Below are 24,249 nucleotides of genomic sequence, written 5' to 3' on the forward strand. Positions count from 1 at the left end.
TACACGTATAATGGTACGCAATAATTCTATAGGTTAGGTACGTAATCTATGAGTTAATCTTTCAAGAACATCTCTGTGTAAAAATTCCTAAGAGTTTTGACCATGAAAATTTAGAAATACAACAGATATCATGATTCCTCCCATGTCGCTCAAGTCTAGACATCATTCTGCCGTCTTGGCAATTTTGACAACGTTGGCCCACTCCTGTGGTCTGTAGCGACCACCTTCGTAAGCATCATTCACGTACGTCTCAGCCTCCTTTGCCCAAGCCAAAAGCTGCTCTTCCGCACCCCACTCTCCCATCGCCATGAGGCCGACCGGTAGCTTGCCTTCACCTTGCTCAGGGTCAACGTAACCAACGGGTGCAGTAACCGCGGGGCAGCCTGTCGAGTTCGCTAGCCAGATATACATCATGTTACGGATTGTTATATTGCCGTCGCTAAATCCATACGCCTGGTCGGCAGGGTGGATCAACCATCCAGCTTCAGGTGCCGTCGGCGTGACTATCAACATACCCGGATGCTTCTTCCATAAAAACGCGAGATGCTCCATGAGTAGCCCTCTCAATTGACCATATTTGATCATATCAGTGCCTGACGTACACGAGCCGACGGCCATTAGAAGCTGGTTACAGTTATTGAGACCCGTGAGCGGACGCGTTGGATCCATAGCGTGTGAATTATGATGGTCAATGCCTTCAGTGAGCGCCCACGCGCTGTGAGCATACTGGGCCTCTTGTACATAGGGGATACTAATATCAACAACTTCGTAACCCAGTTTATCCGTAAAATATGCAATTGCTTTCCTAGTGACGTTAAGGACACCAGGGGAAGCTTGGTCGAACCAATCACGATAAATGCCGATTGTTTTCTTCGCAGAAGGACTCGGCGGAATTGACAACGCGAAAGAGCCCTGTATTGGATCTTCAGAGTTAGGCGCCGTCACTAATACACTCACGGTCAGTATATGGGTTTCTTAGGCTTTGAGATATCGATTCCTAGTGCGATAGATATTTGCTATGGGAGGCAGTCTACAGTAACTGAGGAATGGGCGGAGTATACTCACTAATACGGTACGCGATAGCTAGATCATTTGCTGTCGCTGCCAAGGGGCCTATGACACAGATAGAGGACTTCATCGTGTAAGCACGATGTAAGGTAGGTTTCAATCCGTACGCGCCGTTAAACGAGGCCGGAATGCGGACACTCCCTCCTGCATCAGTGCCAATAGAGATAGGGACCAACCCGGAGGAGATAGCCGACCCTCCGCCCGATGACGAGCCGCCTGGATAGTATAATGGGTTGTTCCAATTTATGGGCGTCCCCCATCGTGGATTACACCCACTAATATCTGAACCGAGCTCATGCATCACCTGCTTGCCAATGACGATAGCACCGGCAGCTTCTAGTTGTGCGACCGGCCAAATTGTACTAGTTGCCGGTTTAAAGAAGGGATCGGATGGATCGAAGGGCCGTCCCATATGGGATATATATCCCTCTACATCCGTGTCATCTTTGACTCCTATCGGCACTCCATCGAGAACACTTAGAGGCTGGCCGATAGCATAACGTTCCGTCGACTTCTTAGCTGCTGCCAGTACAAGATCTTCTTTCGTAACAGACCAGGCCGATTCATACTTAGCTGGGGGATCCTGGCCTCTGGTTATGAGCGGGAGTAGGGTTTCTGCTACTTGTAGCGGTGTTAATTTCTTGGATTTGAAGAGCTCATGATAATCAGCAGCAGAATAAAAACGGCCGGCTAGATCATCCGGCTGTCGTTCATAAAGATCAGACGTGATCTCGGCCTTACTCTGAACGACGCCATCGGCTATAAGTGGTGTGACAATGGGCTGCTCAGCTTATCAATTACTTGACATCTGAATCAGAATATACGGTGGTTGCATACTTGAAGGCGCCAGTCGTACTCATTTAGACCTGGTATATCTTTGACGCAGCCAAACTTGGCATTTCCCCATGTAGCCTTAGCTACGGACGGAAAATATGTGACGCTGATTGTTATATGAGCAATTGATCGTATATGAATAGGACAGATAATACTGCTTACAGTTTGGCCGCAATAATCAAAGACCAGCCTCTAAGGGGAGGATTTTTATCCTGTGCTGGCACGTATGCTGTTTTAGGGCCTTCTTTAGCAAGTGGGTATCCTGAGAATCGCTGTGTTGATGCCATTTCGATAATAAATCAATCTAGCCTTTCCTACTAGACACGTTGTATGTTATTAAGTTAGTACCCTATGTGGCTTCGAGGTAAGGTGGCTTAAGGTGAATAGATGGCACCTCGGCACCGGTAAAATGTCGCTAAATATTGCACGGACTTAAAGTGGAAGAGTGGTTGTACCTCATACCTCATTCTAGTGTAGATATTGAATTAGGTAAGTAATCTAAAGTGTTCGGTCCGCTTAATCAGAAAGCCACATCTGAAGCCACAACGACCCCCTGTCGACTACCAGGTACATCCCCGGAGGCCATTCCAAAACGTACATGTACTCGGGGAAAAATCCAAACTTATTCTACCCTAAGTGTTATAGTTGGAAATGACATATGAAACCATTCCTCGAGGGGCATATTGCTAGTGGAAAACAAGCCAGAATTATTCAGTCCTATATCCACTTCTCTATTCCATCCATACAGACATGATTTACCTCCATCCTAAGATTAACAATGCCGGGCGGAATTCTGGTAGGCGCCTCCATTGTTGGAGGATCCAAGGATGATCTGGGGTGATAGGAGTAGTTGCCGGAAATGATGCTATAGATTCTTCCTCGGTGTATCCAGCTTGCAATAGACGTTCGTGATATCGACATATTTCTTCTAGTATGATCTTATCTAGGCTCGACCTAAGAATAAGTTCAACATCTTGACGTCGAGGAAAGACCGGTGACATTTCTTGAAAACGTGCCCATGCCTTATAGCCATCTATTTTTCTCTGATCCTCATCGCTGCATAAGTCAAGGACTGTCCCCTTGCCTTTATCTTGTTCCGTCATATCCGGTCGAAATTTGGGCCAATACGCGGTCTCAATCTGTTCGACAATGAGATATATCATCTTGACGCTATGAAACCGTCGACCTTCGATGAGATCTTTGATAATAATTTTGATCTCGCCCTCAAAGTCTCCAGCGTTGATTGTCAATCTCTCTGCTGCAGAAAAGAAAGGCTCTGGGTTCGACAAAGGGTAAGGATAGCCACTGTGAAGCTCAAGTATATCACGAGACCCTATAAACCAAGTAGTTGTGTGTTTATCTTCTGCAGTTGGGAAACCACGCACAACTGAGTGGTTCACAGCAACTTCTCGTGACTCTTGGCAAACATGGGCAACTACAGGCGGTAGAAGACGCCAGTTCTCCCAAGGTACATTCTTGGCAAAGAGTTGGATGCGGCCTCTGGGCAGAGCATGAACCCAGATCAGGCGCCTTATCTCTGTAGGTAGTCGAGGAAATTGTGGGAAGGATTGGTAGTTTGACATTTGCTGTACTCGTCTTAGGGTCTTGCTGATTCAGTTTAGGGGCTAGGTAGTTGGTAGGCTAAAAGCTGGGCACTTCGAGTAAGCTTTTTCGACCCAAACTGAATATCCGTGCTACTCTCGTCATAAAATTCGGTATAGTTGTTACAGATTCGAGGTTCAACCATGACTGCCAAGAGGCACGACTTCTTAGATTAGTATTTTATAGTTTCCGACATCCAGAGAGCAAGAGTTAATACCGGAGTTAAGCAAGATAGTATATACCAGGTGGACGGGGGTTTGTGCACCTGGAAATCCATTAGGGGGCCCCGAATCTCGATATATAAACATATATAATACAACATGCGAGAGTTGGGGCAGCATTAGACTGTCGTGATTGTACGACGATGGTTTCCATTGCGTAAGGCTGTCTGGCCAAACTGGGACGGATTGAAATTTGTGGATCCAGTGAAGGGCATTGGAGTTGACGTGATTAGTTGGGCTGATCGCATCATTCTCTCATTACTGGTGGTTCTCCAATGTTTGATGCCGCAATTCCACACAACTTGATGATATCTTCACCTAGCTTGGCACTATGATAGCCTGTGGATGTTCAACCATAATTCCTACGAGAACCAGTGTTTTTATGGTGATCAATTTATCTAGCAGTATCTTGCCATCGCTAATAATGATCCCCTCCGCTTAAACGATATTTATTCGCGTCATTCGGCATCTACTTAATTCTATTGAGCAGACTTCATCTCTAAGTTGTTGCTGTCATAGTCGCTTTGTTTCCCCCTAGAACCAGTCCGATACCCGAGATAAAATGCGTATAAGAAAAACATCGCGCTAACTTGGAGCTGACGGTATAAAACTCGTGACATTCGCAGGTATCATGATATGTCCTTCGGGAAGCAATATATTGCCCTTATGTGCTGGCGTATGAGTGCCCCTACAATATTTGTTCATGCATGACGACAAAGGGTATCAAATGACCGATGTAAAAGAGTCGGCCTATATAATTCCCATGGGAGGAGATATTCTTCCGATTGCCCACTCGTTTTCATGGCCGGCCTTCCTCGGCCTTCTTGACTTTCCGCTCGGCCCATTTCAATGCTTCACCGGTACCAAAATATAACACCGTCCAGAAGATACCTGCTCTAAGCAAAGCCTTCTTCACAACTTGAGGCGGTGTGTTCAAGAATCTCCTCTCAACGACTGAATGCCATGATGATTCTAAGATAAAGCCCGCAGAACATATGCGACCAAGTTTATCCTTGCCGGTGGTATTGTGGATGCGTTCAGCTAGTTGAAGCGAATATGGTTTGGATGATGAAGCCATTTTTATCTTTTTTCCTATCGATGCGCTAGACGTGATGCGTAATCGGCATAGCGCTACTGGAGGAGAAATTTTGTATAAGTTTCTGGGTACATGTGCACGGACCAGAAGCGTGTCTGTGATAAATGCGTGACGCTAATAAAAGTGGGTATATTCCGCAAGTTATGTACCTAGACCATACGCCATTACATAAACACCGCCGCACTTCATAGCCCCTTTTTAAATTCATTTTTAAACTATATCTGACTATGTTTTCGTTTGGTAAATTTATGAGTTTTAGTCCCTTGATTTTTCCGGAGCAGGACCTCACATGAGCAACTTTTAAGCTCTAGTTAGTAGATAAGAGGAAACTACCTCTTAAATCTCCTCAACTAATACAGATAATAGAGATATTTATTATAAAGATATCATCAAGTTGACAAGCTCATGGCCTATCTCACCCCAATTTTATACCCGTAGATTCTTACACGATGCTTGTAATAGTCTAAATAAAGTTAATTATTTAGCCACTAGATAAAGACAATATTAAATACGGAATGGGGTAGTAATATCATGGTGTCTATATCGTATCAGAAAGTCTAGGTCTAAACTTACTCTTTTGTATTATATGAAAACTTATGTTAACAGTGGTTGCTGCTCAGCATCATCCTCAAACACAGGACGATCGCCTTCCCTGAACCTATATCTCTTGTTAGAACTGATAGGCCAGTACCTTTAACTTTCATGAACTCACATTGTGTATCCGACAAACGAAACGAGCCAAAAGGAACCGAGATAGGTCAGGCACCATTCAAGTATGCCCGAGGACTTAAAATAACCACCATACATGAGAATTACGAATGCTAGTCCGCAACCAAACTGACAGGTCACTAGAATTGTGTTGAAGATGCACCTTTGGCCGTGTTAACGTCACAGCTCTCTCAAATTCAAGATCTTTTTTTTTTCCAATGAGACATACCATTTCCTCAAGCCCACAAACACCATAGGACCCCAAATTTGATCCCACCACACAGCAGTAGTAGTTACCGCACTCGCGAAAAGGCCTCCAAATGTACCCATAAGAAGGTGTCGATGTCGTACATGCGCGTCGTCTGTATCAAAGATACTAAGGTTTATTAAGCTAACAGCAGCAGTAATGCCAGCAATCTGCGCAATTAAACTCATGGTCTGTCGCCACGGGGCGTCGTCTGTCAGTCCGTAGAAATTAGGTGAATAGCGTACATGATGTACCGAGAACATGGTTCCAAGAAACGTAACTCCGGTAGCTGCACACCCAATTATGAAAACGGGCTTAAACTGATGGGCAGCAATGTCGCTAATAAACGGGACATATGGATTCACCTGTCCGGGATATTGGGGACGGCCGATAGCAAGCCATCTCACCAGTAAAATAGTGAGCGTCAAAAACCAAGATAAACCAGCAAGAAGAGGAAACAGCCAGAGACGCCGAGTGGAAAAGAAATCTCGGAATGTGCGATACCAAATTCTAGCCATATTGAATTCATGGAGTAAAATAAAATAAGCAGCTCTCTGGTTTACGGATGAATGCTTCCAATCGCCGGCTCATAGTGCTTAGAAAGAACCTAATGAGACTAAGATTAAGACTACGATTTCTATCTTGAGATAAAAGCTACGCGCCTCGAAAGCACATACGTCATAAATCTCGGGCTGTCCCGAAGTGGGGATGATAGAAGCGGGGATGATAAGAGTACGCTAGGTACTGAGTTTATTATCATTAGGTACCTCTTTAGTTAGGTAGATTTCTAGCTTTTTAGGTACCTAATGTACCTCCTAATGTACGAAGCTGTTCTTAACATTCAAAGTGCCTTTAATAAACCTTCATGCTTAACAATCCAAGTTCCATCCTTGGGAAAACCCGGAGCATCCTCCGTGGATCCATTCCAACCGGCAACCATATACGCGACTAAATTATTATTCGTTAATAACCCTAACGACTTCGACGAGATTATCAAGAGTGCTCACCTGCATAAAGGAATCCTGCGTTACCTGGTATGAATGGAGGAGGGGTGCCACCTATATACAACTGTTAGAATGATAGGATGGAATCTCGTTTATTGTAGATGAAGCTTACCATCACCTCCTCTCACAGCAAATCCTGCGTCGTCGAATATCCAATAGTCATATGCTGTCATATGATAGATAGCACGCTCTGGATTGCCAATTCTAGCAGAGTTGATCGCCAGTACGGGTCGGCCCCACCCGCGGATCTTGTCATCGGTCCATACTTCCCAGATCTTATCCGCCGTCTTAAGTGCAACGTCAGGGTCAACTGCTGGCGTGTCAGGGAGAATACCCTGAAGCATAATGAGGCTTCGAGGATCTCCGTTAAGTTTAGGATTTTCCCACCAGGAACTATTTAGACCCTCATAAACAGCGTATAAGCCACCAACTTGAGGTGGGTGGGCCAGATTCTCCGCGACGGTTATCCATTTTTCAGGAATACGTTGACCTAATCTCCTTTTCCATTCACGCGCAACGTCTAGTCCATATCTCCAATATGCAATCTAGGTATTAAATATGAGCTGCACTGTGTACGATTCCAGGAGAGCCGGGAAGTACGCCACTTACTTCATAAGCTAAGTTCAGCGTTTCGGTTGGAGGTGTGTTCTCTGTTACTCCATAACTAGGCGGACCAAGGTCATAGTGCCCCGAGCTCTCATTTTTCCAAGCATAAGAAGCCATGTAATCGGCAGCGGCACTTACAATGGAATCCCATCTTTTCAAAGTCTCTCGTCTAGGAGAAGCTTGGTACGCTAGTTCTGCCATGTACATGGAATGAGGCTGTAAAGGAGGGTTGTGTCAGTTGAGATGCTACTAAAATAATAACTTTAACGTACCTGTTGCCATAAAAGTAGACCATTGATGCCACCCGGCGAGCTAACTCCGGTGTCAACTTCGGTCATCTTTGGCCACCTAGTTAGCTTCCTGTTAGTTGTCGATCGTATGTATCCAGGGGTTTTCGGAACCGAATCACCTAGCTCCCTCCCATCCCATTAACTTTGCTCTCACCATCGACGAAGGTAACAGAGTCTCGTACAATCCAGGGAAGATATTATCAAAATACTTCTGTCGACCCCACGTCGACCAATGAGCATTATGCCAAACAACCATTTCCATATGAAACTTCCCTACATAAATTTAGTTCCATGACAAGTACGTTATAATGAGCACCAAGAGGTTACACATACCATACCACCCGTTATTCATCAATCCACTTTCTTGTGGTGACTGGCCTGTCGCTGCGCTATTCACTCGAACGTGATATTGGGATAAGATAATACGTCGCTGGAGCTCGTCCGCTTTCGTATTCGAAGAAGATGTCAAATCAACAAAACCGCCCTCCTCCCAATACTGGTTCCACTCTCTGGAGTTTCTTTTTTGGATACTTGATGGAAGTGCAGCTGTCTGTTTATCTGGAGAAAAATGCGCAGTAAATTCTATGGTATTCGATCGATAGCGAGTCTTGGATGCTGCTGACAGAGTATAGCGGTGGGCAGTGAGAGTATCTGATCCAGGCGGTTCGACTCTCGAGATGTTAAGTAGACTTCCGACGGACCAGCGTAAATTTACAAAATAACTCGTCTCTTGTAGCTCATGATAGATATGTGCCTCGTCCACTTTGTAGCTTTTAATAATAGAAGTAGTATGGTTAAGAGGAAATTTATATACACCAGCGAAAACTTCATACTTATACTTCGTAGTGTGTATTGGCGGATAAGGGAAGTCAAGTTCAATGTCTAGGTCACCCGAGGCTAGAAGCTGTGATTCAACACGGAAAACTACCGCATCAGACCCGAAGTCTCCCTAGGTAATAACCTTGACGCTCCTCCCGGAAATATCAAACGTAGAAGTTATAACTCCGTTCCATAAGTCGAGCTCCTGGACCTCGTTCGTGATCTGTGAAGCTGCTAATGTAGCTCCCTGGTACCTGAGGCCAATACGACCTAGGTTAATTCGATTAGGATTAGAAATGAGCCACTGAGAAACTTCCGGGAGATTAGAGTCGGGGATATCATAAGAGACATTTCTACCATGCGTGATCATTTCTACGCCGTGGTAGTCGCTAATTAATTCACTGTATAGTTACACATTAGAAAACCATGATAGAAAAAGGGTTAAGTGGGTAACATACTTGTCTGTCGGTACAGAATCATTATGCCACGCCCAGCTAGACAGTGTGTTAAAAGGTAAGATAGTCTTAGTACTATTATCAGCATTGCATCCTTAGCGATTACCCGGAGAATTTCGTTACCTGCATCCCCGTATTGTCAACATTGAATGCGAAATTACCATTTCCCACTTGTAAAGGGGTGGTATTATTATCGATTAGCTTCTCCCTCTTAACATTGTACTTGCTAACAATATCCTGCCTTTATTGGAGGTGAAATTAGATCAAATAAACTTATAATATTATACTACTCCTCCACTCAAGCTATACATACCTATTGATTTTTCCAAAGGCTAGATCTGATAGCAATATGAGACCAAGGAACAAAAAGGCCATGATTCTCCACGGAACAGAAGACAAGTTAATTGTAATACAACGACGTTAACTAATGCGAGGCGCAACACCTGAATTTATTCTAATGTACATTGTTTAATCTAACGAAAGGCCGGGGTAAATGTCCCCGAACTTCACCATTTCTTAAGAGGGAGCTCTTTTGAGAATGGGGACCGGGGAAATACATTTGGAGACGAACTTGGAGAAATTCGCTGGCCTCTCCACAATCTGTCAAAGACAGGATTCTACCCCTGGTTTACCCCATAGGGCCAGATTTATCGATGGATGCCATACTTCGCTTATCCACTTGCATATTTGATGGGTCAGCTCGAAGAGCCTTATAAATTAGTTCACTTCATTAAATGTGCATGGGATGACTAATGGAGATAGATACGAGAGACTGAATAGGAACGACATCTCTGATATTTATCAAGCTACGGAGTAATAATAACTACGAACTTGTTAAAAGATAAATATATACTATCTACGCCCTACCTAAGAGATACTTAAAATGACCATCCAGAGATCACTAGTTAAGAGGCCCCCTTCGTCAAGCTTATCGCTAGGTAGGTAAATTATATTAAAGCGAGTTTCATGGGCAAGGTACTGGTACCAAACCTTTCAATCTAAAAGTTTTATTTGGGCTCAGTAAAAAGAGCAATTATAGTAAAATTTAAACATTGGTCCTTAAGCAGCTATGTTTGAGATAACTGTACAGTTATTTACTAATCTTTCAGAGGTGGTAAATAAAGCTTATTCATATGGCGTTTCAGGAGTTAGCTGGAGCTTGATATCCTATATAATCAATCAATATTGCTATTACATCCAAGGGTACCAAGGCCTAATTTCGTAATATGAGGAAGGGGAGTATATTATAGCAACTCTACCAGTTACCAGTGAGCCCCCATATCACCGCTAGCAATCCCCTATAGGGCCACAGTGGATGGGAATAAATATTTATCTGCTGATGTTAGTCAGTCGTACAAGCAATACAGGTAAATAATTTTTAATTTCGTTAATTTTGTTTATTATGTACATTTACGAGGGATAACATATTACAATGAGTTACTAAATTCATATAGCATGTCTCCGGCCTAGAACATTAGTGAGATACCCACGGAAGTTTAGGTTGATTACTACCATATACAACCTCAACCTCATGAGGTCAACCTTGATTTAGTTTGCATATCTAGTTCCAAGAATCCGGTATTACGTTACACTAATTAGATATATCTCGTGCAGCTCGCCGATAGAACTTAGAGAGTTTATCTTTTCAACCAATCCAAGATTTATCGGTTATCTCAAATATCTATCTCAGTTCCGAATTCGAAGCAACCACTAGCAAAGGAAGATTTCAAGAAACTTTATTTGATAATAGTAGATTGAAGAGATGTATGCGGGTATCACAATTACGTGTTATGATTCCCCTTTACCAAAGCACACATATTCCGACGTAATGTACGTACCTAGTTAGCGATACCGCTTGATGCTTATAGATCTCGATATTGAAGGGTTTTTAACACTTACTTCATCTTCGAATACCTCTTATAAGTAATCATACTTTTTAATTAGGCTATATAAACGTAACTTGAGCGGAAGCAAACTATTAACAAGTCACGACTATAATACAAAATGAGCTTCTTAATTATTATAGGCGGAATACTTACCGTCACCCTCATCCCACTATTGGCGAGAAGATTTCTCTATCCGCACCCTCTACCCGGGATACCATACGACAAGGATGCGGTCAAGAGGATTACAGGAGACTCCCCGAGAATTTCAGCTACGTATAAGGAGCTGACAGAGTGGCTTTACCCCATAGTTCGCCGCCAGTCGCTTCAGCTTCAATCACCGGTTTCCCAGCTCTTCATGAACCCATTTTCCAAGCCTCTCGTTATAGTCGATGATCCACGAGAGTTGGCTGATTTGATTCGAAGGAGAACGAAGGAATTCGATAGAGATATAACTGAAGGAGTTTTCGGAACATTGGTCCCATATTCTACTATTGCGCAAGCAACAACTCCCGAATGGAAGAAACAGAGAAGAATCTGGCATGATACCATGCATCCCAACTTTCTCCATCGCGTAGTCGCAAAGAATACTTATAGCGCCGTCAAGGACCTAATAAAGCTCTGGGATATGCGGTGTGCACATTCAGATGATCAGCCAATTGATGTTCGGATGGATTTCTCCTTTGCGACACTTGACACCCTTTGGGTAGCGACGTTCGGGGAATCGCTTGACTTAGTCGACTCCCAGATCCAGATGCTCAAAACGGGGAAACAAGTTGAGACAAAAGGTTCATATGCACATACCACGGCTCAATACATCAATGAGTTTGGCGAAACACTAACAGGATTCTGGCCAGCATTGACTCGATGGTGGATTCAAAGAAGTTCCAAGTATCGTAAGTATATGGCGGATAAAGACCGAGAGCTCGGCCGAATCCTTTTCGACGCCTTTTCACGTTTTAAAATAGCACATAATGGCTCGAGGGATAGCGAGGAACACGATACGTGTGCTATGGATCTTGTAATTAGGAGAAGCATATATGACGCCCAAAAGGCTGGGAAACCCATTCCAGATCCGACTAAAGACGCGAAGATGAAGGACGAGCTCTTGCTGTTCATATATGCTGTGAGTTCACTACTCTTCAACAAGATTAGGGTACCATTAAGCTAACAAGCACACAGGGTCATGACACCACAAGTACAACATGTAAGATCCAAATATATCCTATTATTTTATATCTATCATGTCTTCCTTATGATACCTAGGTTAGGCTAGATACATTGGCTAACTTACTACAGTACAATGGTTCGTAAAGCACATAACCAACAACGAAGGAGCGCAAGCGAAGCTTCGGGAAGCATTAAGAATAGCTTTCCCTGGTGATTCACTACCAAGCATCACAGACCTCCTCGCCAAGAACATACCGTATCTAGACGCAGTAATCGAGGAAAGCCTTCGGTGCGGGGCCACTGCACCTCGAGTTATGCGTATTGCAACAGTGGATACCGAGATCTTCGGCCATAGAATACCCGCTGGTACAAGAGTCTGGGGTCTCACATCAGCGAACTGGCATCCGATACCCGTACCTGAAGAGAGACGTAGTTTATCAAGTCAGGCTGCGCTCGAAAAGAGCGGCGGGGTAGATTGGACACAGACCCCTAGTGCTCAAGATTTCGATAAATATATCCCAGAGCGATGGCTTAAGATAAACAAGGACGGGAAGGAAATCTTTGATCCAACTGCTGTCATTCATAACCCTTTCGGGGGCGGAGTTAGAGGTTGCTTTGGTAAGTTCTTGATAAGAGCCTATGCTCTTACTGGCATGCTTATGTATGTTTCGTGAGGGCCGACTTGACTGAATACATACAGGGAAACGCTTAGCCATGATGGAGATACGTATCATGGTTGTGTCGATTGTGATGAGCTTCAAGTTTCTACCCGTACCTCCAGAGTTCAACAGTTTCCAGGTCACTCAGAAGTTGCTTCGATCGCCTCGACAGTGTTTCGTGAAGCTTAAGACTGTATGAAATTTTATAACGAACTGAGTCGAAACTGGCATTTTCAAAGGATTGTATTAATATCTCAGTAGATGGAGCGCAAAGAAACACACAATGTCAATATTCGATATAATAAGATGAATTTCATGCCAGAGTACTTTTATTCTCAACCCCAAGAATAGCCAAATTAGAAACCCAGTAGCCGTTTGTGCGACAGATTTGCGTATACTCAACTTAGTATCCCAACATTGAATCCTTCATTTCCTTAAGACGTTCGATTAGCTGAGGCATCATATTCATTATGCTTATCAGTTTCTCAACTACAAACCCAGCCCAGACCCGGTTCGCAGCTTTCAAAAAATCGTATTTTGACGTAGGGTTAGAATCCGAGTCATCCTCATCCGCGTCGTCGTCGCCATAGTCATTTGGTGAGCCCCATATATTCTCAATAGGGTTAAGTCTTCGCCGATCGAGAGTATTAGATCTCAGGGCGGTAAGAATGGCACTGATGATGCCTCCGCCTTGGACAATACCGCCTACAGTGGCAACTCCATAACCGCCCATTCCAGCGCTCTAATTGTCAAATGATATTTAGCCATCTCTGAAATGGGGTTCTTCGGAATTTATGGGCAGGTCTTAGAGTTCGGAAGATCTCAAAATACTAACCTGAAGTATAGCGAACAGACTTCCAGCTGCTACATTCGCAGTTTGGGCGCCGGCCGCTACAGAGCCTAATAAAAAATACAGGTCAGTTACCTAGGCACGTTTCTCTTCCAATTAAACTAAAAGGTGAGAATAATTATTGAAAATATACCTGCTGCAATGCCGGTTGCTCCAAATCCCAAAGCACCTAAAATCGGGCCGGCGATAACCATCGGTGCTGCGACCGCAACGCCAGCGACTACGTAGGCAGTGGTTTGCTTCGGGTTCTGCCGCATCCAGTTCCGATATCTTTCCACAGAGTCGGCCATTCTATCCATTATCAATGTCCTCTATTTATTACTCGTAAGTGTGATGCCTCTGTAGATATTCGTAATCTCGGATTGAGTGTAAAGTCTGAGTGTTTGTAATAGTGAAATGCGGGGAGATTGGTATAAGTTGCGAAATAAAAATAGAGGTCTGTTCTTATATGCAACTCTATGTTGGCTTATATCCGGTTCCTTAGAGACGGTCCTAGTAAAAGGAATCAGAGATAATGGAGCAAGGGGGAGAATCAAGTTTTTATTTACAGGCTGCGACGGCCAGGTTGTGAGGCCCAAGAAAGATCAGGTCATACAGCAATTACAGCCTGCAGTAAGCCGTGTCTGTGTATTTCAGCATGTTGACATTATTGGTCAATTTCTTACACTGTGAGGATCGGATCGAAAAGAAAGTTCTCCGTTTGCAACTGTCGTAGGATTGGATTCCTGACGTGTCAAGCTTGAATGGAAAACTCTTTGATTGATAGACAGCTGTGATCGAGTAAGTTCTAACTCATCTAACAATTTATTCTCGAAAAGGGTTTTTTTTTGAAAAATTAATGTGTCGCACTGAAACTTGTATTTATCAAATTAGAATGGAAACGCGACTCAAGTAGAAGAATATCATAGCAATTTTAAGTTCCATGACTGTATCTAGTTTCCCCCCCCTCTCCTTGCCCACTGTTGAACCCATACCGAAGTGTCTAAGTCAAGTGCCCAGGGAAAATATGATTAATCATTTACGCATAAACGCATAATTAATGTTTATCCTCTCAGGCTCGTGATAACTTCCTCTGCTCCTCTCTGTCCTGAACGAATAGCACCATCCATGTATCCTTTCCATACTATAGAAGTCTCTGTACCGACGAAGTGGATATTTCCGACGGGCGCCCGCAGTACGTCCGAGCCAAGTGATGTTAGCACCCCGGGGCCCATTACGGGAGATGGAGCACCAAGAAAGTACGGCTCCTCAGACCAGATCCGCTCGTGAACAGCAATAGGCTTGGGGACAACTGTCGCTGTGGAAAAGACAGAGTTAAACTGCTCAAGGACTGCATTTCGGCGCTCTGCCTCCGGGTATTTATTCCAAGCGCGTCCCGTGTCGCCTACGATAAAGCAGGTTATTGACCATTGATCGTCTTCTGGTACGCTGGTATCTCGGGTGAAGGATACAGGCCCTTTATAAGAGGTCATCACACCTGATAGACCTGCTGTATGCCACCATGGTTCCTCAAAGACTAACGCAACTTTGCTGAAGTGTCCGAGGGCGGTGCTCTGACCTAGCTTTTGCTTATTCTCCGGCAGCGGCGGCGTAAATTGGATGGTATGATATAAGCTGGTTGGTACAGACACCACTATACGCTTGGCTTTGAAAATCTTGGGCACAGTGGAATGGATCTCATAAAGCCCATCATCTTTTTCCTGGATGGACTTTACCGCTGTACTCAAGTGAAGAGAGCCTTGGGACAATTCACTGGCAAGGCCTTCTGATATAGCTTGCATACCTATAACATAATTAATTATCAATGTCAGCTCTCGCTCGTAGTACCTGTAAGACGTGGTGTATTTTCATACCGCGTCGGGCTCTGATGTACTGCGCCCCATCTTTCTCATCTGATGTAATTACCCGTATACCATATCCACTCTTGATATAGTTAACCATAAATAAAGCGCTGACCTCGTGGGCCTCAACACCAAGTAGAGCAGCAGTAGCTACTGAAGCAATTCCAGTGCCTATATTAGGACCAGCTTCCTGACAGAACTCGGCGAATGTCATGGTATCAAGCCTTTGAGCACTGGCACTAATCTCAGGATGCTCGAGATCCGACGTCTCAACGGCTTCATGAATTGCTCCGTATATACGACGCATTTCATTAGCTCGAGCATCATCTCTACCCTTCGTAGATAATGTAGCGTTAGCTTCGCTATTTTAACTCTAATGTTTCGTCTTGGGTAAGCTGTTCAACTTACTGATGATTCCTTATGATAAGGGCGTGAGATCGTACTGCCATCCTCGGCTTGTTGAAAGCTCGTGCCGGTAGCTCTTTGGATAACCGCGCCAGCATTATACTTCTCAAATAGTTTCCATATTTCGGACTGGTTACTATCATTCACCCACGTAGCTCCGGCATCATTTATACCGGCTTGTTTGGAGCTGGACTTGATGCTTAATGTCTTGCCACCAACCCTGTCGGTAGCCTCTAGAACTAAGCATGTAAAACCAGCTGTCTGTATATTCACAGCTGCCTGGAGGCCACTGAGGCCAGCCCCAATAATTACTACATCCGCCGTAATACAATTCATCTTAGGAGGGACGGTTGTATCGAAGGTCATCGTGGTGGCTAGGGCTAGGGTCTATAGATTTTTCGAAAATAGTTGGTATCAGGTAGCCAATTCAAGTTTAAGGCTATGGTTCCAAGTATACATCTATCACTTTGATATGTTGTAATAAGGGCGAATAAATAGTCTCTCATCACGGATACAATACGGAATCCTCGGAGGCCGCCGGTGGGGTCGGACTCCGTTGAAGCAGAGAACACCACAACTTCATTACTTGTTATTTGGAGTAATCAAGCTTTTTTCTTCAGGAATTACTTATGGCTCGATGCCATGGACTCATTGCTACCTGGTTCAAGTTCTTATATAATTCTTACACCCTATTGTAGAGATATCTTCTACTAGTCGACCTTGGGTACCTAGTCCTCATCTTAAATTGTAACATTCATTCATAATTCTTAGTCTTTCTGACTTGATATAAAATTATTGCATACCTAAATTTAGTATGTTATATTTTGACTCAGGTCCAATATTACAATTTCTTATTCATTACATATATTTTCCTCTCCTCCTCGCTTCAACTTTCATACGATTTTTCATCTTTCTTTAGCATTAGTAAATGAGAGATGAGAAATATATTGATACTTCATAATGGATCACACATGTTTAGGATTAAGGAGTTGTTTTGGCAATGAACACAATACGTGTTATGGCACTAAGACTCATATTTAAAGTCATAGTTACGGTAGATATAATATAATACTTAAATAAAGTTCGATGAATAAACACATTTATAGGTAGGAAAGTTTATATGACTTTTATCGTTCGTATACGGAATTATTCCTTTTTTCCTTAAGGCTACCTACCTATCGAGTTGCACTGCTAGTAGCACTGTAATAATATAATTAGGGATATCACTACACTTGAATTATCTAAACAGATACAACTTTAGGTGCCATTTATTTACCTACACGTGTATAAACATAAGTAAAAGTCGCATTGCAAGTGTAGACGGTTGGACGCCGACATCCTTCTCAAACTCGTCAAAGAGCTGCTCGGCTTTCCAAGTAGGCTCCGTTGAGTTAAGGAACAGAAGATACTGCAGGTGTAAGTGCTGCGTATCCATGTACACTTTACTATTTCTTTCGTGCAAATCTAATTCCAAATCCATATTACTGGGTTTACAGTAGCCACTAGGCGTGTAGTTTACCGAGAATGATACTAAGCGCTAGTGTAGAGAAAGAAATTAAACTTGGTAAAATAGATGAAAGGTAGTAGATATTGGAATATTGCGTTCTTTATACCGAGCGTTCCTGCATTCGCTTTTATATTTGTCCACCTGTAGAACATTCGAAGACAATTTCTTTCAATTGGTTTTAATCATAGTGACTTGTAAACTCTTGTTACTTAAATGATGGATTACCATATCAAATTAATAAATTACCTTCTTTAAGATGTAATCATAATAAAAGTACGTACAATAAGGGGGCTGGATTAAGACAGGTAAACTTTTGAAGCCGGACACCTCCTATATTTCTTACTAGCAGGTTTATCTAGAATGTAAACTGCCTAGGTAGTTACCAACTTTATATTCATAAGATAAAGTTAGATATTTTAAAATAGCAAAAATGTGTTGAGTAATCCAGTTGGATCTTGAGAGACCGAGAAAAAAAAGTTTCATTGCAACGACGCAGGCCTGATTCGAACAGACGCTCCCGAAAGAACAAGATTTCTCTGGAAAATGTTAGAAAATTACTGGACAGTTTACACGAAAGGGAAGAAGACTAACAGTCTTGCGCGTTAGACCACTCCGCCACTGCGCCATTTGATGATGGTAATGCTGGTGATAGTATCGTGAGTTACACTGTGCTATAGGTATTTTTGAAATTTTGTCGTTGCACTATATGACTTAGTGTGGAGAGTGGACTTGGTGGCCAAGTTCCACATTCGCTAGCATGAGAGAATATGAAAAAAAAATGCTGATAATAGCAATGCATAACAATGATAGCGGAAGGCTATAGAGATGAAGGAACTAGCTATTACGAAAAAGCCTATATATCTAAAGGTAGTTAGGATGTAGATATGCCTTGACGTGTTTGTCTTTGCTCAGTGTCAGTCAGCAATGACGACCCCTTTTTTTCATTCCCATTGTTGTGGGATTAATCAAACGATAACGACTTTACAAGTACATGTTACGCCGGCATCAACTTTCCATTATAGGAAATTTTTTCACGTAGTGAGACTTTACGTAAACAATCTAATTGAAAAAGAAAAGACTCGATAAGAAATAATACCTATGGGTTGATTTGAGCTATTAATGGCAATTTCAACTTCATTTACACTAAGGTACCCTAAGTAGCTTAATGCCGCTTTAACTAATAACGCATCCATACCGTAAATTAAAGGGTGATGATCGAGTTGATGAAAGAAGATTTAAGACAGTTGAAAATATAAGCATCTAGTTGGTATTGTTGTGTATCTACCTACCTAGGTACCTGTTAAATTTGAATAAATAAAAGAAAAGTATAATTGAAATATGCAATAACTACGCCAGAAGATGTGTTGGAAGTTGGTCGAATGTCTTGCTGGGTTTACTGGGCCCCGCATGCTTACGATATTTATTGATAAGATAAGAGGTTTAATAAGAGGATGTAAGTGGCGGGGCTTGGCGGACCCTTTTTTTCTGTTTGTTGACTGGTATTAATGTACTATGATGAAAGATGCTCCGCAATTGACTTCAACATAGCTTCAAGATTAACATAAAAATATGGATGTGGACATCCTTCATTCGCGAAGCTTACAGCTGGCGTCTATAATATCTCAATCTTAGAAGACATGTCATAATTCATTGGTAAAATGTTGAATATTATTTGCTTGGTTGCACCGAGAAGTATGCGGGTTACCCCACCTTGACTTCCCGGGCAGCTCCTGAGGATTGGAGGGGTAAAATCGTCGAAGCTTGCCGACAGGTATTACGTAGATGTATTCTGAGAAAGAGCTGTACCTAAGACGGTGTCCATTGCTCCGCGAAGTACTCGGGACGGCAAATGCGCCACTAGTAGAAAGCCAAAGAAGTTAAAGAAGCCACCTAAAAATATGGAAGCTTTGGCCAGAATGTTTCAGGGCATGATACAAGTTTACTTCACGAAATAACTCGGGTAGTTGCTCTCCATAATAAATCTCGGCCGTCTGCGTCACCGTGGATCAAGTCTGGCCGAAAAAAGACCCCTCCATAGCCCTTCAGCCCTTATAGCCCCCCTCTTCTTCTTTCTTCAACCTTTTGTCGTCACTGTTTTAATTCCCTCAGACTTTTTACCAAATTCACAACAGGTACTAATACCTTCGTCAACACTTTTATCTCGTCGTAGCGCACCTCATTACCTATACCTTCCTTCCCAATTATCATTTATCACCGTCGCAGTCGCCTTAGATTCACAATGGGTTTGATTGAAAAGTTGAATCTTAAGCCTGGTGTCATCTACGGCCAGGATGTCTACAAGGTAACTAAACTAATTTGTGATACTTGCTTCATGTAGCTAACTTATGCTTCCATTAGTTGTTCCAGTATGCCAAAGAGAACGAGTTCGCTCTCCCCGCCGTCAACGTGACCTCGTCCTCTACTGTCATTGCTGTCCTAGAGGCCGCTAAGGAGTCGAAATCACCTGTTGTTATTCAGGTTTCCAATGGAGGTGCAGCTTTCTTCGCTGGCAAGTCCATCTCAAACACAAACCAAGAAGCCTCCGTTGCTGGTGCCATTGCTGCCGCCCACTTTGTCCGCGCAATTGCTCCTGTTTACGGTGTCCCCGTTGTCCTACACAGTGACCACTGTGCCAAGAAGCTACTACCATGGCTGGATGGCATGATTGATGCCGATGAGGCATGGTTTAAGGAGCACGGTACACCTCTGTTCAGCAGCCACATGATCGATCTATCGGAAGAAGATGTCAAGTACAACATTGAGACAACAGCTAAATACTTAAAGCGATCTCAACCCTTGAGCCTGTGGTTGGAAATGGAAGTCGGCTTAACGGGTGGTGAGGAAGACGGTGTCAACAACGAAGATGTCGACAACAACTCCCTCTACACGCAACCCGAGGATATCCTTGCCATTTACGAGGCACTTAGCCCCATCTCTAACCTATTCAGCATTGCTGCTGGCTTTGGCAATGTCCACGGTGTCTACCAGCCGGGCAACGTAAAGCTCCACCCCGAACTCCTCGGCAAGCACCAGGCCCATGTTGCCCAGAAGCTCGGCGACGGCCAGGCGAAGCCAGTCTTCTTCGTATTCCACGGCGGCTCTGGCTCGAGCAAGGCAGAGTTCCTCGAGGCTATCTCTCACGGTGTTGTCAAGGTCAACCTCGACACCGATCTCCAGTGGGCCTACCTCGTCGGCCACCGAGACTACATCCTAAACAACATCGACTACTTAAGAACTCAGGTCGGCAACCCCGAGGGTCCCCACAAGCCGAACAAGAAGAAGTACGACCCCCGTGTGTGGGTAAGGGAAGGTGAAAAGACAATGAAGGCCCGTGTTATCGAGGCACTTGAGGATTTCCGCACAGCCGGCAAGCTATAAATTAATTAATCAAATAGGGGCGTTGTCAGACGAGGTTACCATGAAGAGGGTTCTAAAATAGTCAAAATTTGATATAACCTGTCTTGGACTTTTTTTCCATCACAGTTTTAAGGATTGGTTTGATTACTACTACCTAGTTGCACAGTGAATTTGATAGAGTTGATTTATTTCATAAACTGTACCTGCTTCCCGCTTGTCCTTGCCGTCGGTAACGTGAAATACCCAGTATTTCAGACGCGAATAACCGAGGCCCGGAATCATCCACAGACGATAGCCAAGGATCGGGATCGGATGAGAAATCCCGTCAATCAATCACATCAGAATGGGAATATTAGGTGATTGTATCCGCTCATAACAGACTAACCTAGGACATTCATTATAGGCTCTGCTCTACCTTTTTATCGTGTGGCCAAATATCCAATACGACTCACTCAGGAATATAGGACTTGATATCTGTCCTATCAGCTTTGGAAGAGTGTCGGTACTGCATCACAATATCATATACACGATTCAATGCATAAATCCTTTAGCTACATGCATTACAATAGTGTCTCAACTATCCTACGTAATGTCGAGTGCGGGGTTTCCACGTACCAAAATAGTGCATTCGGCTTCATCGTCGCAGTATACGGGTCGTATCTTCAAAAATCGCTAGTATTGTCACTAAGATGTTTTCGTAATAGTTATCACCTATGATACAAGTACATTGTGAGTCGCAATCAACCATTTTATGTGCTTGTTGAGTAGTTAGTTCCAATTGTTGACGCGGCTGTGAGCCGGGGTCAGGGTTAGTGAAGTGAAAGGTGTTCTAGGGGTGAATTGCATCCTTTTCACATAAATACCCTACCCATAATGCGCTCCTTCCCAAGATTTCTTTTTTTGAAGCTCACGTCATTGGCTAATAGAGTTTAAAGGTACCTAAGGTAAGCATGTGTTATTATGTTAGTTAAGGTTAGTTAGTTTCGGCGATTAGACGTTACATGCGCCTTAGCCGTGCCTGTCTGCCGTACAGGGTTTGATTTCTGGAAGGTGTTATGATCAACCAGTTCAACCTACAACTCAGCGCTCTTTGGTGCCCCTGCGATCCACAACCTGTAGTTACCGTACATAATCCGGACTACACCCGTCTCTAGCAGTGACTTTGTAGAACCCGAGTCTGACAACCGATGATGCCTATAGGTATTATTTGAGGGGTGTCACCAAGGTCAGATCTCCGCATTACACCTTTGGAATATACTACAGGGCTAATGCTAACTAGCCGTTAAGATTCCTATAAGGAGTGTGAAGAAGAACTGGTGTAATTGAAAGAGGAATTTGACTCTCGCGTTTTCAACACATTTTCAACATCGAGTTGCCTTTACGCTATAGACCGCCAATATGTCAATCATCGATCAGATCCCATTGCCTTGGGCATTGGCCCTTGGATGTCTTGCTGTTGTAGCCTATTATGTCCGCTCATACCTAGCGACGAACGGTCACCTTCGAGGTATTCCTACGCCTTTCCCAGCCCAATTCACCAATCTGTGGCTCCTCTACGCATGTAGGCGGGGAAGGCGTTATCTCGCCGTGGATAAGGTCCATAAGAAATTGGGTCCGATCGTTCGTATCCAGCCAAACCATGTGAGCGTTGCCGACGACGAGGCTATCCAGGTCATCTACGGCCACGGAAACGGGTTCCTCAAGTCAGAGTTCTACGATGCCTTCGTGTCTATCCGGCGCGGTCTATTCAATACTCGAGACCGCGCCGAGCATACTCGCAAGAGGAAGCTAGTCTCAAGCACATTCGCTCCGAAGGCCATATCTCAGTTTGAGCCGTACATTTATGAGAATCTCGAGATGTTTGTGAAGAGATGGGATGAGCTTATCGAAAGCTCACCAAAGGGAGATAAAACAGCCTATGTAGATTGTCTAAAATGGTTCAACTACGTTGCCTTCGACACCATTGGGGATCTGGCATTTGGCGCCCCGTTCGGTATGCTAAAAGCAGGAGCAGATATTGCCGAAGTTCGCACAGCTGTTGACTCGCCGCCCATCTATGCGCCAGCGGTTGAAATACTTAACCGCCGCGGCGAGGTGTCTGCTACGCTCGGCTGTTTCCCTCAGCTCAAGCCCTACGCCAAATGGCTCCCCGATTCGTTCTTTAGCAAGGGTCTCGCAGCTGTAGAGAATTTGGCCGGCATAGCTATTGCGCGTGTAAAAGATCGTCTCGAGAACCCACCAGACATCAACCGCAGAGATCTTCTTGCCCTACTGCAAGAAGGACGCGACGAGAAAGGCGAGCCATTAGGCTTCGAGGAACTAACAGCAGAAGCCTTAACGCAGCTAATTGCTGGGTCAGACACGACCTCTAATTCGTCTTGTGCTCTTCTTTATCACGTCGCACGGACTCCTGGTGTCTTACAAAAGTTGCAGGCGGAGCTCGATGCAGCAATCCCAAGTGATGACGTCACCGTGCCCTCATACGACGCGATCAGAAATTTACCATACCTCCAGATGGTCATCAACGAAACGTTGCGTATTCACTGCACATCTGGTATCGGCCTACCACGAGAGATCCCGCCCGATTCTGAGGGAGTACACATCCGTGGATACTACTTCCCCCCCGGCACGGTGCTTAGCGTGCCAACATATACCATGCACCACTCGCGGGAGATATGGGGCGATGATGCAGATGAGTTTCGCCCTGAGAGATGGGAAGACACGACGACGCGCCAGAAGAACGCATTTATACCGTTCAGCACGGGTCCCAGAGCCTGTGTTGGCCGAAACGTGGCCGAGATGGAAATGAAGATGATCGTGGCGACCTGGGCGCGGCGATACAACGTATTTCTTTGTCAGGGAGAGATGGAGACTCGAGAGGGATTCTTAAGGAAGCCGCTAGCATTAGATATTGGACTGAAGCGAAGAGTTTAGTGTAAGATAACATTTACCTAATTACCTAAGTTTTATCAAACAAAGCAACGGCAAATAAGATTAACTCTCTATCGTCTACTCTTTCTATAAGCTGTTGAGCGGATTTCGTAGTGTAAGAGTGAAAGCTTACTTCATCGACTCACCCAAACCTCTGTCAAGTTACCTACCTAGGAAGTAGGTATGTACTTATAACTCGTGATTACGTTTTGCAAAATAGAATAAGAATCATTATAATCTTTACTTGTGGCTTGAATGTTTCTCTCTCTATATATACATCTAAGCTTGGAATTTTACTGAAGGATAAGAGCACCTGAGACCTTTGGTGAAGGAATGGTAGGTACGCATCAAGATATTATAGAAAATGCAATACAAGTTCATAATACAATCGAGAGACATAATTCATAACTCTCATTGAGAAATAACCTCATATTTGTGATTCAATTGGATAGCACCCTCAACCTGCTTTATCCACGGTGGTCGTCTCTCAACATAGACCTCAAGGGCAGGGGGGTTATTCAGAAGGCTTTGATCATCCAATACACCAGCGCGAATACCTATATTATCTTTATTTATCTCCGCTCCGCCGCTTCGAAACAGAGCCGTGCCACATGTTGCGCAGAAATGGGTTATAATTTCCTATATCGGGCGGCTGGATTAGATCATGGACTCCGGAGACATCTGGTCTTAGACTCA

General features: G+C 43.9%; 8 protein-coding genes across 8 annotated transcripts; 3 read left to right on the forward strand and 5 right to left on the reverse strand.

Moving 5' to 3' along the window:
- Nucleotides 1-162: 162 nt before the first annotated feature.
- On the reverse strand, nucleotides 163-2,189 carry GL218_00450 (Fatty acid amide hydrolase; the record flags this gene model as incomplete). Its single annotated transcript, XM_033576870.1, has 4 exons — nucleotides 163-944; nucleotides 1,066-1,849; nucleotides 1,906-2,008; nucleotides 2,065-2,189. The coding sequence occupies 4 exons, from the start codon at nucleotides 2,187-2,189 to the stop codon at nucleotides 163-165; spliced, it is 1,794 nt and encodes a 597-aa protein (XP_033442339.1).
- A 3,226-nt stretch (nucleotides 2,190-5,415) lies between these two features.
- On the reverse strand, nucleotides 5,416-6,294 carry GL218_00451 (uncharacterized protein; the record flags this gene model as incomplete). Its single annotated transcript, XM_033576871.1, has 3 exons — nucleotides 5,416-5,479; nucleotides 5,534-5,692; nucleotides 5,759-6,294. 3 exons carry the CDS (start codon nucleotides 6,292-6,294, stop codon nucleotides 5,416-5,418), a joined length of 759 nt encoding a protein of 252 aa, XP_033442338.1.
- Nucleotides 6,295-6,617: 323 nt separating this feature from the next.
- GL218_00452 (uncharacterized protein) lies at nucleotides 6,618-8,028 on the reverse strand (the record flags this gene model as incomplete). The annotated part of the gene is made up of 7 exons (XM_033576872.1): nucleotides 6,618-6,724; nucleotides 6,784-6,834; nucleotides 6,893-7,325; nucleotides 7,390-7,602; nucleotides 7,659-7,734; nucleotides 7,796-7,949; nucleotides 8,010-8,028. 7 exons carry the CDS (start codon nucleotides 8,026-8,028, stop codon nucleotides 6,618-6,620), a joined length of 1,053 nt encoding a protein of 350 aa, XP_033442337.1.
- A 2,926-nt stretch (nucleotides 8,029-10,954) lies between these two features.
- GL218_00453 (Cytochrome P450 3A24) lies at nucleotides 10,955-12,861 on the forward strand (the record flags this gene model as incomplete). The annotated part of the gene is made up of 4 exons (XM_033576873.1): nucleotides 10,955-11,959; nucleotides 12,016-12,040; nucleotides 12,133-12,621; nucleotides 12,704-12,861. 4 exons carry the CDS (start codon nucleotides 10,955-10,957, stop codon nucleotides 12,859-12,861), a joined length of 1,677 nt encoding a protein of 558 aa, XP_033442336.1.
- Nucleotides 12,862-13,065: 204 nt separating this feature from the next.
- Nucleotides 13,066-13,811, reverse strand: GL218_00454 (uncharacterized protein; the record flags this gene model as incomplete). Its single annotated transcript, XM_033576874.1, has 3 exons — nucleotides 13,066-13,404; nucleotides 13,498-13,562; nucleotides 13,646-13,811. 3 exons carry the CDS (start codon nucleotides 13,809-13,811, stop codon nucleotides 13,066-13,068), a joined length of 570 nt encoding a protein of 189 aa, XP_033442343.1.
- Nucleotides 13,812-14,555: 744 nt separating this feature from the next.
- On the reverse strand, nucleotides 14,556-16,124 carry GL218_00455 (putative flavin-containing monoamine oxidase A; the record flags this gene model as incomplete). The annotated part of the gene is made up of 3 exons (XM_033576875.1): nucleotides 14,556-15,295; nucleotides 15,366-15,687; nucleotides 15,762-16,124. The coding sequence occupies 3 exons, from the start codon at nucleotides 16,122-16,124 to the stop codon at nucleotides 14,556-14,558; spliced, it is 1,425 nt and encodes a 474-aa protein (XP_033442342.1).
- Nucleotides 16,125-19,504: 3,380 nt separating this feature from the next.
- On the forward strand, nucleotides 19,505-20,643 carry GL218_00456 (Fructose-bisphosphate aldolase; the record flags this gene model as incomplete). Its single annotated transcript, XM_033576876.1, has 2 exons — nucleotides 19,505-19,567; nucleotides 19,624-20,643. The coding sequence occupies 2 exons, from the start codon at nucleotides 19,505-19,507 to the stop codon at nucleotides 20,641-20,643; spliced, it is 1,083 nt and encodes a 360-aa protein (XP_033442341.1).
- Nucleotides 20,644-22,020: 1,377 nt separating this feature from the next.
- Nucleotides 22,021-23,556, forward strand: GL218_00457 (Benzoate 4-monooxygenase; the record flags this gene model as incomplete). Its single annotated transcript, XM_033576877.1, has 1 exon — nucleotides 22,021-23,556. The coding sequence occupies one exon, from the start codon at nucleotides 22,021-22,023 to the stop codon at nucleotides 23,554-23,556; it is 1,536 nt and encodes a 511-aa protein (XP_033442340.1).
- Between the last annotated feature and the right edge of the window lie 693 nt (nucleotides 23,557-24,249).

This window comes from Daldinia childiae, assembly GCF_008694065.1.
Source record: "Daldinia childiae strain JS-1345 chromosome Unknown Scaffold1, whole genome shotgun sequence".
In the NCBI taxonomy this organism is placed as follows: Eukaryota; Fungi; Ascomycota; class Sordariomycetes; order Xylariales; family Hypoxylaceae; genus Daldinia; species Daldinia childiae.